At 50.9% G+C, this 17,376-nt stretch overlaps 1 protein-coding gene and 2 pseudogenes across 3 annotated transcripts; all 3 read right to left on the bottom strand.

The window, feature by feature from the left end:
- Positions 1-219: 219 nt before the first annotated feature.
- On the bottom strand, positions 220-10,982 carry LOC308517627 (UPF0764 protein C16orf89 homolog). The gene is made up of 8 exons (XM_081088843.1): positions 10,759-10,982; positions 9,210-9,359; positions 8,024-8,174; positions 6,729-6,846; positions 5,146-5,281; positions 4,389-4,493; positions 2,927-3,013; positions 220-546 (listed from the first exon to the last, which is right to left on the bottom strand). Exons 1-8 carry the CDS (start codon positions 10,961-10,963, stop codon positions 383-385), a joined length of 1,116 nt encoding a protein of 371 aa, XP_080944969.1. The 5' UTR covers positions 10,964-10,982; the 3' UTR covers positions 220-382.
- A 2,322-nt stretch (positions 10,983-13,304) lies between these two features.
- Positions 13,305-13,679, bottom strand: LOC308518645 (large ribosomal subunit protein eL31-like; annotated as a pseudogene). Its single transcript has one exon. The product of its transcript is annotated as a large ribosomal subunit protein eL31-like (transcript).
- Positions 13,680-16,292: 2,613 nt separating this feature from the next.
- Positions 16,293-17,279, bottom strand: LOC308518553 (GTP-binding nuclear protein Ran-like; annotated as a pseudogene). The gene is made up of 2 exons: positions 17,274-17,279; positions 16,293-16,970 (listed from the first exon to the last, which is right to left on the bottom strand). The product of its transcript is annotated as a GTP-binding nuclear protein Ran-like (transcript).
- Positions 17,280-17,376: the final 97 nt, after the last annotated feature.

Below are 17,376 nucleotides of genomic sequence, written 5' to 3'. Positions count from 1 at the left end.
GTGCTGCCTTTCCTGCTCCTATCTTGAGATCTAGGCCATGATTATTTTTCAAGACCCTTATTTCTCCCAGGGGGGAAGACGCAACCGTTGACACCTGATCAAATTGCTTTCAGACTCAAGTTTGCAGGTCTCTAGCATTTGTGTTGAGTGGGTTGAAGATTCAGAACTCGGTCCCAGATGTTGTCCAAAAGGCTGAGAAACAAGGCTCAACTCCCCACTCAACTGCACTCTGGGTTTATTCACCTGCTGCCACACCTGGATCCATCCCGACCCCCTCCCCTGGTCTGTGCCCTGAGGGGACAAAGCTGGGGTGCTTTGCTCTCAGCTGCCTCCTCAGGGTGTGGCCCGGGACTTCAGGAAGGAAGGACTAAAGGCGTGGGCTTCATCTTGGGGCGGCAGGACTGGAGCCAGCCGTGTCAGTGGTTGTTGGTGGTGCCAGTGTGACTGGCCGCGGCTCTCCGTTTGCTGGCGGGTATTGTGCCAGGGCGTAGAGAAAGCCACCCAGGGCTGCCACGGCCATGGCTGTGTTGTGGGAGGAGCAGCCATCTGGGGAGAGAGACAGAGTGCTGGGTGGGGCCACAGTTCCCTCCGGAGTGCTTTGCAGATACTCCCCCAGCCAGCCTGGGACCCACAGCTGGGTTGGGCACCCACCCACCTGCTGCTGTGAGTGTGTTGGCTGCTAATGGCTTCCTTCTCCAGAGAAATGTCTTCAGCCATCTGGGAGGTTATACCTCCCAATGACTTAGTAATACAGGGACCCAAAAGCCAGGCCCCTGTCTTGGGGTGTGACTTGGTGGTGCGATTCCTGCTTGAGGCCCCTCCCATGGGATCTGACCTGAGGCCACATGCACCCTTGTCCAGCTCCTTCCTGTTTCCCCTGCTCTAAGGCCCTCTGAAACATTTAGCACCTCATTGCCCCATTTTACAGTTGGAAAAACTGAGGCCGGGTAGCAGAGCTGAGCTCCCAGCCCTGGTAATTCCACAGTTCATTTCTTGACCCGGACAGCCTCCCCCATTGCTGCCTCGGGCCTGCGGGTCCCCTGTGATACCTGCCTGAAGCAGGAACTCCTTAGATGTCCTTTAGTTCTCTGAACTCAAATGAACTCAGAGTGGGCCGCTCACCTTCAGTTTCTGGGAAGGTGGGAGGAGCGAAGACTTTCCTCTCACAAACTTGGAGAAGAGAAGACCCCCAGCCAGGCCTCTTGGAGGGAGGGAGAATGCAGGTTTCCAGGAGCCCAATGACTCACCCTGGCAGTCCACACTTATCCATGGCCTACCGTACACCAAATTCCGTGGGGAGTGCTGTGCACAATGATCTGATATTAACCCCAACAGCCCTAGGAAGGATACACTGTTTGGTCCCCATTTTACGGAGGAAACTGAGGCTCAGAGAGGTAGAGTGATACCCACAGTGAATAAAGGCAGAAGCGGATTCAAACCCAGACAGCCTGCCTTCAGGTCCTGTGCTCCTGACCTCCATGGGTGTGCGTCATAAATGAAGGAAGGAGCACATTGCTCCCTCCTGGGCAGTTTTCTAGGCTGCTGGTCAACCATCAGGGGCACAAGTTAGGGCCGGGGCTTCTGAATTTCTCCAGCTCTCTCCCCAGCTCTCAGTCTCTAGGAGCCAGCCAGCTCCCAGGGTGTGCACAGCAGGCCCCCTACCGCCCCCACAGGCAGCCCCTGCCCCTCCATGTCAGGAAGGCCTAACCAGGGCAGGGGCCTGGAGGAGTCAGTCTCCTGAGAGTCCCTTGCCCTGCCCAACCCCTGGGGGCAGCTGTAAAATGGGCCCATTGAATGTGTGCCGCCAATCCCCTCTCTTGTCTACCTGCAGGAGGTGTGAGACCGTGGTGGGGTTGATGGTGAGATGCTTAGTTACTGAAATCATCCCCCAGCGTACGCTGGACATCTACTCTGAGCTGGCTACTCCACTTCTCTTCCTGTTTTTGCCTTGCAATTACTTTTTATTAATAAAAAGATTGAGCCCGGCCAGCGTGGCTCAGTGGTTGAGCGTCAACCTATGAACCAGAAGGTCATGGTTCAATTCCTGGTCAAGGCACATGGCTGGGTTGCAGGTTCGATCCCGTGTGGGGTGTGCAGGAGGCAGCCGATCAATGATCCCCTCGCATCATTGATGTTTCTGTCTCTCCTTCTCTCTCTCTTCGTTTCTGAAATCAATAACAATATATTTTTAAAAAATAAAAAGATTGAAATCAAGTCCTCCTCTCTTTATTCTTTCTCCCTCCCTCTCTACCTCTCTCCGCCCCCCCTTTATTCCATGTTACATTTTGCCTTTCTTTCCTTTCCAGTATAGTTATAGCCTATTCTCAGTCTCCCTGAATGGGTGAGCGAACCACATAACTTACCTTTTCAACCAGGATGCTTTGGGGAGGAAAAGGGCACTATTCATAATGAACCAGAAAAACTGGTGTAAGCTGGGGATCCAGGACATGTGGCCCTTGGGATTGTGCTGGTTACTTGGGTGCTGGCTCCCAGATTCCCTCCCTACCCCTCATTGCTCCAAATCCCAGTGTGCTGACCTCTTCAAACTACACTTCCCAGGCTGCCTTGCCCACCAACAGCAGGCAAGTTGCCTACATTTAATTCCCTCTTGGGGGGGTTCACATGTGGATTCTGTTCTCCTGATTAGACTTTGATGGAGAGGGGTTAACTCGGTGGTTTTCCAGTATTACCCGGAAACTTCTCTTTTGTGCTCCTTTCACTGAGACAATATCTCTGGACTCACCATTTTCCAAGGGGAGGGCGTCAGGGACCCCTAGCCTCACCCCTCTCCGCCCAACCACAAGTGCGCTTTGATCAGCCCCTTCAGGGATGCAGGGCCTGCCTTCCACCGAGGGCCATCTGTGTGCACCTCCTTTCTGGACATCTCCGTTTCATGCCAAGAAGGTCCTTTGGGTATTTTTATTACCTGCAAATAGTTTTTCTCGCCTCTTTACTCTTCTCGAAGAATGCTGTTGGTGTTGAATGACGTTAGATAATTCCTCATCTTCAGTATCTGGGAGAAGAGTGAAAGATGAACGTCTCAAGATGGATTTTAAAACATTACGTGCTGAACAGCCTCCAATTACAACACCTCAAGCCACTCAGCTCCTCTCTTGGCTCTGGAGGCTCTTCCAGAAGTCCCCTGGAGCACCTGTCTGCAGACCATTTCGCAGGGTCTAAATTTGTCATCTGGTATTTCTCAAATTGTGGTCCCCCACATCTGAATGGCCAGAGGAGCGCATTAAAAATGCAGATTCAGTGGTTAAGCATCCATCTATGAACCTGGAGGTCACGGTTCGATTCCCTGTCAGGGCACATGCCAGGGTTGTGGGCTTGATCCCCATTGTTGGGGGCGTGCAGGAGGCAGCCCATCAATAATTCTCGTCATTGATGTTTCAATTTCTCTCTCCCTCTCCCTTCCTCTCTGAAATCAATAAAAAAATATTTTAAAAAATGCAGGTTCCTGAAACTAATATGATATTGTATGTCAACTGCAATTGAAAAATAAATTGAAAGAAATTATTTTTAAAATGCAGGTTCTACAGCTCCACCTCCACCTGCTGAATCTATAGGTCTGGGGGCCTGAGAATCTTCATTTCCTGATCTCCTCTGTTTCAAAACCAGACTCTCTTATTTCAAAAGCTGTGCCTCTTGGAGCATCATAATAGTTTCATTTAGGACACCAGCGTAGATTGGGATCCTCCTCTGTACCCAGACAGGTCAGGTGGTTTCACATGTGTTATACCTGCTTCTCACAGTTTAGAAAGGAATTATGCCCATTTATTTACAGATGGGGAAACTGAGGCTCAGAGAGGGAAAGCAACTTACTCCAATGAGGACCAGTATCACATGGCTGGAAAGGGACTACATCCTCCACCCTTTGCTTCTATGTCACCCCTCCCAGACATCCCCACCCCCTCCCGACCACTCCGCCTAAAGAACCTTCCATGATGTTCTTTCCCTTCTCAGCCTGTGTCTCCTTCATAGCCCTTTCAGAACTCACAATTATTTCCCTATTGGTTTGTTTAGGTAGGATCTGCCTTTTTTCCCAGTGCCCTAGTTTATCTGGAGCCTAGCACAGTGTCTGGCACACAGTAGGTACTCAGGGAATACTCGTTGAAGGAATGCCTTTGTTAATGCAGGTGCAGGGGGCTAACATCTTTCAACAGGACTGCCTCCTGTCCTGCAAGGTTTTGGCTTCCAAAGTTCCGAGCCCATGTCCCCTCGTGTGTGTGTGTGTGTGTGTGTGTGTGTGTGTGTACACGTGCGCGCTTGTGCACGCACGCATATGGTTGTTGCAGATCTCTCTTTGCATCCCTAACACCACTGTGTGTCTTTCCCCATCTGGCACAGAACATGCTCCCAGTCAGGACCAGGGGGCAGCTCACCAGGCCTCCCAAAGCATCCTTCCTGCGGCTTCTGCCAGCTGAGAATGGCCTCCAGCCACTGGAGCTTGTAGAAGTCGGAGAAGCCACCGATTCCACAGAGCATGACTAGAAGCAAACACAGGGGACCTTCTGCAACCCTGTTCCCACAGGTCCACCTCCTCCCACTCCCCAGGCCACTGCAGTGCCAGCTGCCTCCTCCCACCAGGGCCGGGCAGTGCCAGGAGGTGGACGCTCAACGCAGTGGCTGACAGGAGGAAGCCCTGAGGCTCTGCATTAGGAACAGGGGCTCCCGGCCTGGGTCCTGCCTCCCACTTAGGTCCTTGTTCAAAGCGAGTCTCGAGTCAGGATCAGGAGAGGGATCTGGACACTAAAGCTAAGAAGTGGCCACCCAGGACCCCCTTTCGGCCTCATCTCTAAGGCTCTGACTAACTGTTGGGTGGCAGTCCGTCCATCCAGAGCTCTGTCACTGGGTCAGCCTTTGGGGGCAGGAAGCAGTCAAAACAGTGGCAGATAAAACACAGGAGGCCCAGTGAAATCTGAGTTTCCAATAAACAACAAATTAAAAATTTTAAGTATAAGTATAGCTCATGCCATGTTTGGGATACATTTATACTAAAAGTTATTTATTGTTTTTGTGAAGTTCAAATTTACCGGGCATCCTGTACTTCCATTTGCTCACCCTGGCAGCCCTACTCTGTGCGCATATGCCCGTTATCAGGGACACCCTGTTGCGCTGTCCCCGGAGAGGAATGCCCACTGTTTTCCATGAAGATATCCCGGATGGGGTAGGCGTATCCAACGGCTTCGGCCCTCCGGTTCAGGTCCATCATGTTGGCGCAGAACAGGTCCATGTAGTGCTGGCTCTGGCGGAACAGCCCCTTCGTGCATCCCTTCTGTGGGATCAAAGGGGGTTGGTGGTACAGGTGACAGGGGTGCCATCTGTTTGGGGAAAAGACTTGCAGTTCTGAGATGGCCCTGAAGTAGCTACCTTTGGGTCAGGTCTTCCCCCTTTTCCCAGAATTTCTCCCCCACCATCTTAGTCTGATGGAGCTCAGTCACTGGGCTCAGAGAGATCTGGGTTTGAGTCCTCTGCCACTTAGAAGCTGTGTGACCTAGGTCCACCAAGTTAACCTTTCGGAGCATCAAGGGTCTTCACAGGGAACGGGCAATGCTGCTGGGAGCTGCAGGGGCTGACGCTCACACTGGCGAGCAGATAGATACTAGAAAATGTGGGACAGGATGCCCAGCACAAGGGGGCAGGCACCCTATAGCCATGAGCTGCCGTTAGGACATTCTGATTCCAGACTGGGCTGGCGGCTTCAGGGCTACTCAGAGGGTGGGCCTCGGTTACTGAGGGGGACAGGAAATGAGACTAGGCTTTAGAAACTTTATGGCAATGTCAGGGCAACTTTCTACCTGTCGAATCTAAGTCAAAATAATGTTCCTCATTGCCCTGTTCGGTTTGGCTCAGCGGATAGAGCGTTGGCCTGCAGACTGAAGGGTCCCAGGTTCGATTCTGGCCAAGGGCATGTACCTTGGTTGCGGGCACATCCCCAGTAGGGAGGGTGCAGGAGGCAGCTGATCGATGTTTCTCTCTCATCGATGTTTCTGACTCTCTATCCCTCTCCCTTCCTCTCTGTAAAAAAATGAATAAAATATATTAAAAAAATAATGTTCCTCATAATTTGTTTTTTTATTGTATTTACAAAAATACTGGTCCATAATGGTTTGCAAATAAATAATAATAAAAGAATCTGTTAAACAAAATCAGCAAGTCCCCTTTCAGATGAAATCTCTGGACAGTTAATAACATTTTAAAAATGGAGATAATGAGCCCTACCTTTCTATATAAAGAAATATAGATGCTTTAAAATGACCACTGTTATTATTTAGCAGAGTTTGAGCTCTTGGGCTTGGAGGAGCTTGGGTGCTGGAGAGATGGGGTGGGGCTGGTTTGGTCTTGATTTGAGCTCCTGGAAGCAACTATCAACTCCAGTCTAAGTCCTTTTCCATTTGCTGGCATTTGCTGAGTTCTTTCTGCTGCTTCTCTTCGGCTGTTTTTATTTTCCTGATGCCCTACGATCCAGTTCAGCATGCAAAGCTCTCTGTCCAACAGAATCCCAAATCCACAGCCCCTCTGCCCCGCCCCCAGCCAGGTTGGTTAGATTGTCTAGCTGGTGGATGGCAGGCTACTCTCCCTTCTCCTTCCAGTTGTCCGAAACACAAGTCCAAAAACCTCCTTCCTTTCCCAGTGTGTAGCATACAAGATCACATAGCCAAGAGCCCCTTTTCATCAGCCTCCACCCCCTTGGGGTGTGGCCAGGCCTACTCAGCACTCACCATTCTGGCCGAGAGGAAGAAGAGCAGCTGGTGGGACAGGCAGTAGCCTGAGCAGCCAGGCGTGGTCATGAGGGTCCTGCAGAAGTCTGAGAGCCTGCAGGGCCGGCTGCTGTCTGTCCTGGGGGAGAGGTGGTTCCAGGCTGGTGAGGGTGTCCTAAAGGAAGTCGAAGGCCTGGAGCCTCCCCTGGTCCTGATTGCCCCACTAGGTACTAGAGCTCTGTAGGTTCCAGGCACCCAGCTGTGCACAAGGAGCTGCTGGATAAGACACAGGTGTCTGTGTTTTGATTGGCTAAATCAGTGCCCCCAGCACAAGGAGGTGACCTGGAACAGTGTTGGGTTGGAGGAGCCACTGGGACTGCAACTTCCCATTACTCCATGGGAACTCTTAACCCAGACAGCTTGGGGTCTGGGCCCAGCATGCCCAGTCCCCCTCCAGGCCTGCCCCATAAAAGAGACGGGACAAAAGGGGTGGGTCCCTCGCTGGCTGAGAGGGGACAGGACAGACCCTCGGTGAGCCCAGCTGTGTCCTGGCCCACACACCTCTTGGAAGGATGCTGGGGGCCTGAGCACCTGCTGCCCTCTGCCCAACGTTCCCTGCGTCTAGGGCTGCCCTGGGGATATGCTCTAAGGCCAAGGCTCAGCAGGACAAAATGGGGGACTCAATGAGGCTCGGGTCTCGCTCTCCAGACCTACAGCCTGGTGGGGACACAGAACCTTGAAACAAATGTATATTGTGTCTGTGGCTCCTGTGGTGTTAGGAGAGGCAGCCCATCATGAGAGGCCAGTACGCGCAGTGGGGTCAGGGAAGGTTCTGGAGCTGGTCCTCAACTGTGAGCAGTTACTTAGGCACAGGGGTGGGGAGGATGGGGTGGGAGGAGGCCCCGTAGGGGCATCTTCTTGGCAAAGGGACAGGCTTCTAATGGGAGGGAGCCTCTCAGGTGGACCAGAAGGGCCTGGGGGCCTGGAAGGGTGGTAGGAGGTAGGGCTTTGTCCTGAGAACAACAGGAAGCTTCAAGTGTGGTTTGTGACAAGATCCCTCTGGTGTGGGGAGACCAGTCAGCAGGTGAGGGTGGGCCTGCAGCGGGGGCGGTGGCTGGACCAGGCTGGCAGCGTGGGTAGAGTGTGGCCAACTCACATGTGCTGGGGGTGGGAGAGGGCGGTGTCAGGGTGGCTCTGGGGGAGCTGCTCCTGGTTTGCTATAAACCCCCGGGGACTCGGAGAGCTAGTGGGACAGGAGGACTGGGGGAGAGAGCACTTTTGGGTTTTCGGGACGGGGGCAAGCATAGGGGGCCCACCCGGTTCCCAGCAGCTGCACCAGGCACATGTCACTGCGTTCCTCTGAGAAGGAGTCCTGGATCTCGATCGTGGGGTACACCATGGAGGTGTTGGTGTGTGTCCAGACGTGTGGGAGCTTCCAAAATCCAGGCTGGACGGTTGGCTGGAACTCTGGCGGAAAGAAGGGGGTGGAGGGAGGGCCCCAGGCGCAGTGGGCCATTCGGTGCTTAACCGCCCCCTGGCTCCTGTGGCTCAGAGCCCAGGACCTGGGTGATCCTCCCTGGGCAGCCCCGACCACATGGTGTCTGCTCAGGCTCTAAGCCTTGCCCGCTGGTTGGGCATTGCGTTTGAAACACTCAGGAGGCTCTTTTTCTAAGAAACAAGCAACAACAAAAACAAACACCATAAAAATAACTAGAACAATGTTGGGACTGGCTTTGGCTAAATCCACGGCATCTGTGGAAGCTTGAGACAGATAAAAAGGGTTAGTTGGTTCCTTCAGTTCAGAGAGAAAGTGAAGCTCTTACATCAGAAATACCCAGCCAAGGGGCTTCTCTAGGGTGACATGAGCTGGCAGGGTCTCAGGGGTCCAGCCTGGGAGAGGATGGAGGATCTCCACTGCAGAGGGAGGCCAGGGCTGGGCAGGGCTGGGCTGGGGTCACGGGCAGGAGGGCCTGGCAAGAGCTGTGGGCCTGGGAGACAGGGTCAGAGGAGCATGATGGGCTGGTTTTATAGCCCTTGGAGCAGTCCAGGCCAGGCTCATGGGATGCGGCCCTTCGTAGGGCAACTCAAGGCTGACCAGGAGAAGGAACTCCTAGCTTTATAGGGCACCAGACAGATGCTAGCGAGATGCTAATATTTTCTGTGCAAAGGGCTGAATTAGCATTTAGATTCCCACCTCCCGTCCCCTCTGGTCTAGGATGAAGGTCCCCAACCTGGGCACAAGCTGAACAAATGAGAGACGACATGTTCCCTACTTTCCGCCCCCTCTATGTGGGTGGGAGAGGTCGTCTCAATCTGAAGTCAAGGATGAACAGACAGTCCCCAGGGCCAGCCTGTGGTGCGCTTGGCCGACAGGACAACAGGACGACAGGACGCAGCAGTCCTCAACCCTCCCTTTGTACCGGAGGCGCCGCACCAGGGTATCTCAGTAATGTCCCCAGAGGCTGTGCTCCTGAAGAAATGGACTCCACCCCGTGCCATTACCTCTTAGGTACTGGGGGTCACTGAGCCTGAGGTAGGAGATGGATCTGTGGAGGAGAAGCTCCAGCTCCTGCGCCAGCTTCCCCACTCGCAGGCTCTGCTGCCGCAGCCGGGGGTCCCGGGCCCACTCCTCCTGAACACCTTTCAGCTGCACTGGGAGGGAACAGAGAGCGCTCATTCCACCGCCTGACAACCCGTGTGGGAAGGAAAAAGACCCTGCGAGCTAGTGCTTACTGAGCCTCTGCCTCCTCCAGCTACGGAGGGGAAAGACTTTGCTGAGCTGATTGGGAAGTAGGCCTCTGTGGGGCTGAGCTGGGCCACGGGGTGGAGCCAGAGTGACAGGAGGTGGTGGGTGGCTGAGAGATCTGGACGTGGGCCTGGATTCAAATCCTGACTCAGATGCTTTTTTGTTGGGTGACCAGAGAGTCATTTAATTTCTCTCCACTTCACTTTCTTCATCTGTAAAATGGGGATAATGATAGTCCTTCCTTCTTGAAGGAGCGGGTTATAAGGATTAACTGACCTAATGCATGAGAGGACTTAGCATTGTCCATAGTGCAAAGTGAGGGCTTAATCAAGTTTAGCTATTCCTGCTAATTGAGACAGGGTGGCTATACAGGAGAGAAAGGTGAGGGAGGATTCAGCTTGCAGGGCGTAGAACCACCATGTGCAGTTGAGCAAGTCGTACACCGCGTGAGGACAACACAGGTCCCCATCATGGGTTCGTGTATATGTATTAAGACAATTTTCCAGCAGATGGCAGTCAAGTGACTTGAGGAAGGGGTTGCCTTTTTCTCATTCTCACAGAGGTGCTCTATGGGCTGGCTAGCAGTGGCCCCTCAGGAGTGGGAGAGAAGGGTGGTGGCCAGAAAGAGAGATGCCTTTGTCCCAGAGCCCCTCCTCCCGCTGGGGCCTGGTGGGCCGAAAGCTGCACTGGCTACTTACTGGTGCACAGAGGGCTGACTTGGCACAGGGGCCAGCCAGAGCCCCAGGCTGACACCCCGTTGGCTCTTTGTCTCTTAGGGCGGCCTGTGGGGAAGGGTTTGCTGCCACTCATTGTGTGTTGAGGGTGTCTACCTGTTTGCCTTGGCCTGTCTCCAATTCCTTCCTCGGGGATCTTATATTTCTCAAAGCTGAACAAACACTTGGCTCTTTTCTCAGAGCCTCCTGTTGGCTTTGATTGGAAGTAGGGAGTGCTGGGGCCAGGGGTGCTTTGTCCATGGCCACCCGCCCATAAATACCCCTTCAGAAGGTACACTCCCTCTGCCCACCTTGTTCATGGCATATCCGCAGGGACTGTCAAGTGGATCATTTCCTCCCGGGAAAACAATACTTTCCTAATCTTTTCTCGTGTGGCCTTTGAATCCTCCCTGCTTCTAAAATATCTGATAACAGCAGGGCCCCGAGACACCCCAAAGAAGCAAATCCCCCCCCCCCTTTCCTAATCATCAAGCCAGAAGGTGGCCAGGTCCCAGGGGCACAGAGCAGGCGGGTGACAGGCTAAGAACTGGTTTTCCTGGCGGCCAGTCCAGGGGAATGAGAGCACACCCACCTTCCAGCACCCGGAACCCCACCACGCCGTCCAGGTTGATTTCGGGCAACCTCTTCTCCAAGAAGGAGGTGGCTCTCTCCAGCGCCGAGAGGACGAGGCCGGCGATGGTGGCCTTGCCCTCTGGGGTGTCCAGCGGTGGCAATGAGGAGGGTGACACCGGCCGTGCCAGAAGCAGGAGCAGGAGCAGGAGCCCCAGGCTGGACATGGCTGGCTTCTGCTTGAGGCTTGTGGAGAGCTTCAGCCCAGGCCAGCCCGCCCCACGCCCTCCTCCTGCCTCCTCCCCCTGCAGAGCTGCAGACAAGTGGCTGGGCAGGGCTGACCCAGCAGCTGGGGTGGCCTGGGCAAGGGCTCTGGAGGGACATCAGTGAGGCCAGGACTGGGTGTGGAGCCAGCTGGCCAAAAGCTGGGGAGAGGAGCACCCACCCTTTCATTCTCACTGGAGCCTCCAGGCCCACAAGCCGCATGTTTGATCTAGCAACTGCAATTACAATGCAGAAATCCCCAAACACTGAAATGCAAAGCTGTTGTTTTTAAAAATACATTTAGAATAAACTCATTTGAGCGTACACCTGCCCCAAACTGACCGAAGATTCCTTGGAAGGGCGGGCACCTGTCTGGTAGAAACAGAATACGAGCCACAAAGACAAGCCACATGGTCACTTACAAATTTTCTAGTAGCCACATGAAAAAAACACTGAGAAGCAGGTGAAATGAATTTTAACAACCTATTTTATTTAGTCCTGTAGTTCCAAAATATTACCTTTTCAACTTAACCAATATACACATGATTAAATTTTACATTCTTTTTTTAAAAAAAGAATTGTGTGGATGATGATGACCTGCAGGTCAGGAATTTTTTTAAATCCTCACCCAAGGATATTTTTTTCATTGATTTTTAGAGAAAGTAGGAAGGAGGGAGGAGGGGAAGAGAGAGAAAAACATTGATGTGAGAGAGACACATCGACTGGTTGCCTCCCACATGTGCCCCAACAGAGGGTGGGGAGCAAACCCACAACCCAGGTACATGCCCTTGACTGGTAATCAAACCTGCAACCCATGGGATTCTGGGATGATGCTCTAACTCAGGGGTGGGCAAACTTTTTGACTCGAGGGCCACATGGGTTCTTAAACTGGACCGGAGGGCCGGAACAAAAGCATGGATGGAGTGTTTGTGTGAACTAATATAAATTCAAAGTAAACATCATTACATAAAAGGGTACGGTCTTTTTTTTTTTTTTTTAGTTTTATTCATTTCAAACGGGCCGGATCCGGCCCGCGGGCCGTAGTTTGCCCACGGCTGCTCTAACTACTGAGAAAACCAGCCACGGCTACATTCTTTTTAAAATATTATTTTTCTTGTATGAAGTCTTTGAAATCTGGACGAGTGTTTATACTCAGGGCACACTTCAACTTGGCTAGCCACATTTCCAGAGCCCGATAGCCCCATGTGCTTCTGCCCTGGAAGGTGAGGAGGTGAGGACGTAGAGACCTCAGGTAGCTCACTCAGTGTGAAAGAACATCTATTTCCCTGAGGAAATTTCAATGTGGTGCTATCCCCAAACCTTGCCCGACTGTCACGTGTATGCACGCCATATTATCTTTCCAAGACTCAAAATATTCTGATTTCAGAAGTATACCTGGACCCAGGGCTTAAGTTAAGAGATTACAGATCTGTAAAAATAATAAAAATGCCACCACACAAAAGTGCATCAGATGCTCCTGTGGGCTAGAACCTGCCCACAGGTCAGGGTTTCTCAACCTTTTAATTTCATTCTTGCCTTTCCCCACATCTCTGACTCCTGGCCTTTTTAGACATTTTCCCTGAACATTTAAGAAATAGAGGCCTGATGCACGAAATTCATGCAAGTGTAGGCCTTCGCAGCCCCAGCTGTATCAGCCCTTGCAGCCCCGGCTTTGTCCAGAAGGTCGTCTGCTGGACGGTCATTCGGCTGTTCGGTCGATTTGCATATTATGCTTTTATTATTATAAATAACAGATTTGCCCTGCTGGTGTGGCTCAGTGGTTGAGTGACGATATGAACCAGGCGATCACCATTTGATTCCCCGTCAGTGCGCATGCCCAGGATGTGGGCCCGATCCCCAGTAAGGGGGGTGTACAGTGGGTAGCTGATTGATGATTCTCATCACTGATGTTTCAATATCTCTCTCGCCATCTTCCTCTCTGATATAAAGAAAGAAAATAACAGACTTATTGAAATATAATTCATATACTATAAAATCCAGGCAGTGTCTTTTCAAGTCTATTCACAAAGCTGTGCAACTACCACCACTGTCTTATTCTTGAATATTTTCATCACCCAAAAGGAAACCCCATACCCATTAGCAGCCACTTCCCACTCCCTCCACCCCCTCAGCCCTCCATCCCCTGGCAGCCACTAATCTACTTTCCGTTTCTATAAATTTGCCTATTCTGGACATTTCATAAAACAATCATACAACATGTGACCTTTTGTATCTGACTTCCTTCATGTAGCATAACGTTCTCTTTTTGGGGGCAGTTTTATAACCTTATTTGACAATCAGCAGTTAGTTTTCACCCACATTAACTGTTTGCAGATTTATGGAAGTGGTGACAGGTATGTAGGTAACCAATGCGTAGAACTTGCTTGGTCTATCTGCATCCTCATTACGCGCTGTGGACAACCGCATGGGATATGGTATGGGGCATTCCTTATTCCTTTGGCCCAGACCACTTTGTTGAGCCCAGTGTCAATGTGCACTTCTGGAGCTCCCATCTCCTTCATGGCAGATTTCCGGATCTCTTTGAGTGTCCGAGGGGCACGCTTCTTGAAACCCACTCCATGGATGCACTTGTGAATGTTGATGGTGTGTTCTCTGGTCACCACCTCATTGATGGGCGAGTGGCCTCTTCTTCTCACCACCCTGTTTTGCGGGAGCCATTATGCTGGAAAGAAAGAGCTCGGTGATCGCCTGGTTCATATCGTCACTCAACCACTGAGCGACACCAGCAGGACAAATCTTTCCAAATCTGTTGGAAAGAAAGAGCTTGAGATATTGTCAACATAATGTTTTCAAGGTTCATCTATGCCGCAGCATGAATCAATACTTCATTCCTTTTTATGGCGGAATAATATTCCATTGTGTGGATGAGTCACACTTCATCCACTCATTGTTGATGGACATTTGAGTTGTTGCCACCTTCCTGCTATTGTAAATAATGCTGATATAAACACTCATTTACACATTTTTGTTTGAAACCTGTCTTCAGTTCTCTTGGGTATATACCTAGGATGCAATTGCTGGGTCATGTGGTATGTTTTACGTTTAATTAGTGAGGAACTGTCCAATTATTTTCCCCAGTGGCTGCACCATCATACATTCCTGCCAGCAATGTCTGAGGGCTCTTCATGCATACATTTTTGTGCGAACTCCAGTGAAATCTTAATACTGCAGATATACTATATATTTGTTTATGCACTGTATGTATCTAGGCTTCATACATAAAAGAGTAGATTTCCTTTGCTTCCCAAGATCCATCTTTTGCCCTCTTGAGTGTGCCATTGAGAATGGGTGTTCCAGGTGAAGCTTGGTGCTGTCATCACTTCTGTTAATCCTTACAGAGATCCTGAAGTGGGAACTATTCTTATTCCCTTTTTGAACATTTGGCTCTGGCGGGGGTGGGGGTGGGGGTGGGTGGGTGGGTGGTGGTGGTGGTGGTGGTGGTGGTGGTAAGTGACTTTCTGCGACCCACAGTCTCACAGCTAGTATCAGGTGTTTCATGCATGCCAGTTCCTGAGTTGACATCTTCGGCATCAGGAAATCCTGCCAGGGTTCACCTCCTCTCTCTGGAAGGGGAAACAATATCCTCTTGACCTTTGGAAGGACTGACTCTCATTTGTGAATATCAATGGGACAAGGAAGGTAAGCTGGGCTGGCTGGCGAGGCACCTTACTCCTCTCTCCCTAGAGAAATGTTCTCAACTTCTTTTCCAATTGGGGTTTCATCTTCCATAGCAAGGCATTTACTCTCAGTTTGTCATAACCGTTGTGCCTGGTCCTCATCCTTTTATATCAGGGTTGGGGAACCTTTTTTCTGCCAACGGCCATTTGGATATTTATAACGTCATTCGCTTAATATAATTCACTTAATATAAATTTGTATTGTTATGAAAAAAGCTCCTAGATTTATTGACCTTCAAGTCCCGCCTGCGGTTGCCTTGGCAGGACCAGACCAAATGATTTCAAGGGCCTTATACGGCCTGAGGGCTGGACATTCCCCGCCCCTGCCTCAGATCATCAGAGCAAGAGGGGCTCTCTGAGATGTGAAGTTCCCTCCCTTAATTTACAGGTCAGGACAGCTAATCAATCGATCTAAAGTGACTTGCTCAAGATCAAGGAATCCACGAGACTGAGGTATCCAGATCCGAGCCCCCCTCCACCACAGAGGGTGGATGGAGTGGGCAGGGCACATGCAACTAAAGGCAGGAGCCTCACTGGTAAATGAGGGGATAATGAGGCTGCCACGGTGACTGCCCACCCCTCCCATCTGTACGCATTTACTCGCCCTTCCTTCCTCTCTCAGATCAGGTTTCAAGCCCTGCCTTTGCCACATATTCCTTAATCATGTGACCTTCAGTGTCCTTAGGTGTAAAAAGGGGAATCATAGGGCTATTGTGAGAACCAAATAAGCAATGTGCTAAGTGGTGAGCTAGGGTCACCGAGGAAGTGCATCAGCAGGGTGCTGCCCTGTCCAGGGGGCACGAACCTGCCCAGGCTCTTATCCAGGGAGGAGGTTTCTTTATGGAATGCGTAACTGGGTAAGGCAGGTCTGAAGGTGAGTGGCGGCTGTGCTGGGTGCTCCGCAGGTTCTGGGGCAGCTCCCAAGTAGGGGCAGTGGGGGTGGCTTCACCAACACGTTCTCCATGTTCTTCAGCAAGGGGACCCCTTTCGAAGTCACATGGACACACATTAACTCGGCAGTGTGACTACTTTGGGGTCAGGGGGGAAATTTTTCCTCAATACTATGGATACTTAAAATCATTATGGCTTTTACTTTCTTCTTTGTCCTTTCCTCTTCCCTTTCTCTTTATGTTTTAAGTGTTTTATTCAAGTACAACACGTATCCTGAAAAACTAATAAGTTTGATGTTGGATGAATTTTCCCAAGTGGAACACACTACGTTAGGAGCACCCAAACCAAGAAACAGAGCATGATCGCTCTACCCTCCACCTTCCCGTTGACCCCCTCCCACTCACTTCCTGACTGTCCAAAGAGGTCATTCCCCTGACTTCTGACAGCAAAGACTTTTTTTTTTTTTTTTAGATACTTGAAATACACTTAATTCTGATTCTAAACGAAAAGGAATGAGAATGACAGTAATGTACAAGGCTCTGCCACTGAATGTTGTGATGTGACTGCAGCACTTTTCTATTTGAAGCTCAATAAGGAAACAACTGCATTCCAACAGCTAAATGTGCAGGTCCAAAAAATGAAGGTATTTTTAAATGGCCACATTCACGCCGAAGCCCATTCATCTCCTTCAGCATCCTAAAGGTCAAGCACCGGCTCCGCTTAGTTCCATGATAAAGGGGCAAACACTGACATCACAGGAAGGTGACTGTGAAACTAGGCTTCTGACGCTGGGCTCCAGCTTCCCTTCCTCCTCGTCCGAGAGAGCAGTGGTCTGGGCAACCTCTGGGTCATGCTCATAATGTGGGGTTCCAGACAACCTCTGGTGGGGCAAGAGCAGGCATGACGGCAAACTCCCAGCTAGGTTCTCCAGTTAGCTTTCTAGCAAGCCAGAGGAAGGGCTTTGCAAAGTGGTAGTTACTTTTGGCAGAAATATCATAGTACAGAGGTGGTTCTTTCGTGGAAGACAATGATTTTGCCTTAACTTTCCTGGACTTGATAGCCACTTTGTAGGCACACCACATGATGGGGATGTTCTCTCTCTCTCTCTCTCTCTCTCTCTCTCTCTCTCTCTCTCTCTCTCTCTCTCACCAGATCTCTATGCCAGTTAGGCACCTTCTTTTAAGTAACGCTCGAAGTTACATCAGACATTACAACTGCCCCCTGGGCTCGGATGTCATAGCTGTCTCATCCGCTGAACTTCTCCTGGCCCGATGTACCCACCACATTGAATTAATAGTTAATAGGCCCTCTGCTGGTGTGAAACAGGAGGGGATGGACTTCAACACCAACGGGCTACATACTTCTCAGACTCACCAGATGACTTTTCTCCAGTGGAGTTTTCCCAGTCCCGTCATCACCAGCCAACACCAGTTAGAACTGAACCTGGGGTTCTCCTTGGGAAAGCATCATGATGTTACTTTCAGAAGAACCTCCGGCGGGTCTGACTGAAAGCGAGAAAGATGGAAGATGAATTCTCCTTTTATATAAATGGAACCAGCCAGCATTTACTCTTTGGCGTCTGGCCCCTTTTCTCAATACAGTATGTTTAGAGATTCATCCAAATTGTTGTCTTCCAACTTGTGAAATAAAATGTGCCTAGATCCCCACATGGTAAAAACTTTACCTTCATTCAATTAATTCTTGGACCCTGGGGACTCTGCAAGGGTTCCGCGGGCCGCCTCTGAGGGAACCACGCCCTCCCCGGCCTTAACTCCGCCCACCTCGGG

Source organism: Myotis nattereri (genome assembly GCF_964212035.1).
Source record: "Myotis nattereri genome assembly, chromosome: 4".
Lineage (NCBI taxonomy): Eukaryota > Metazoa > Chordata > Mammalia > Chiroptera > Vespertilionidae > Myotis > Myotis nattereri.
The sequence above is the reverse complement of the archived record's forward strand: the minus strand, read 5'-3'. Positions and strand labels throughout refer to the sequence as shown.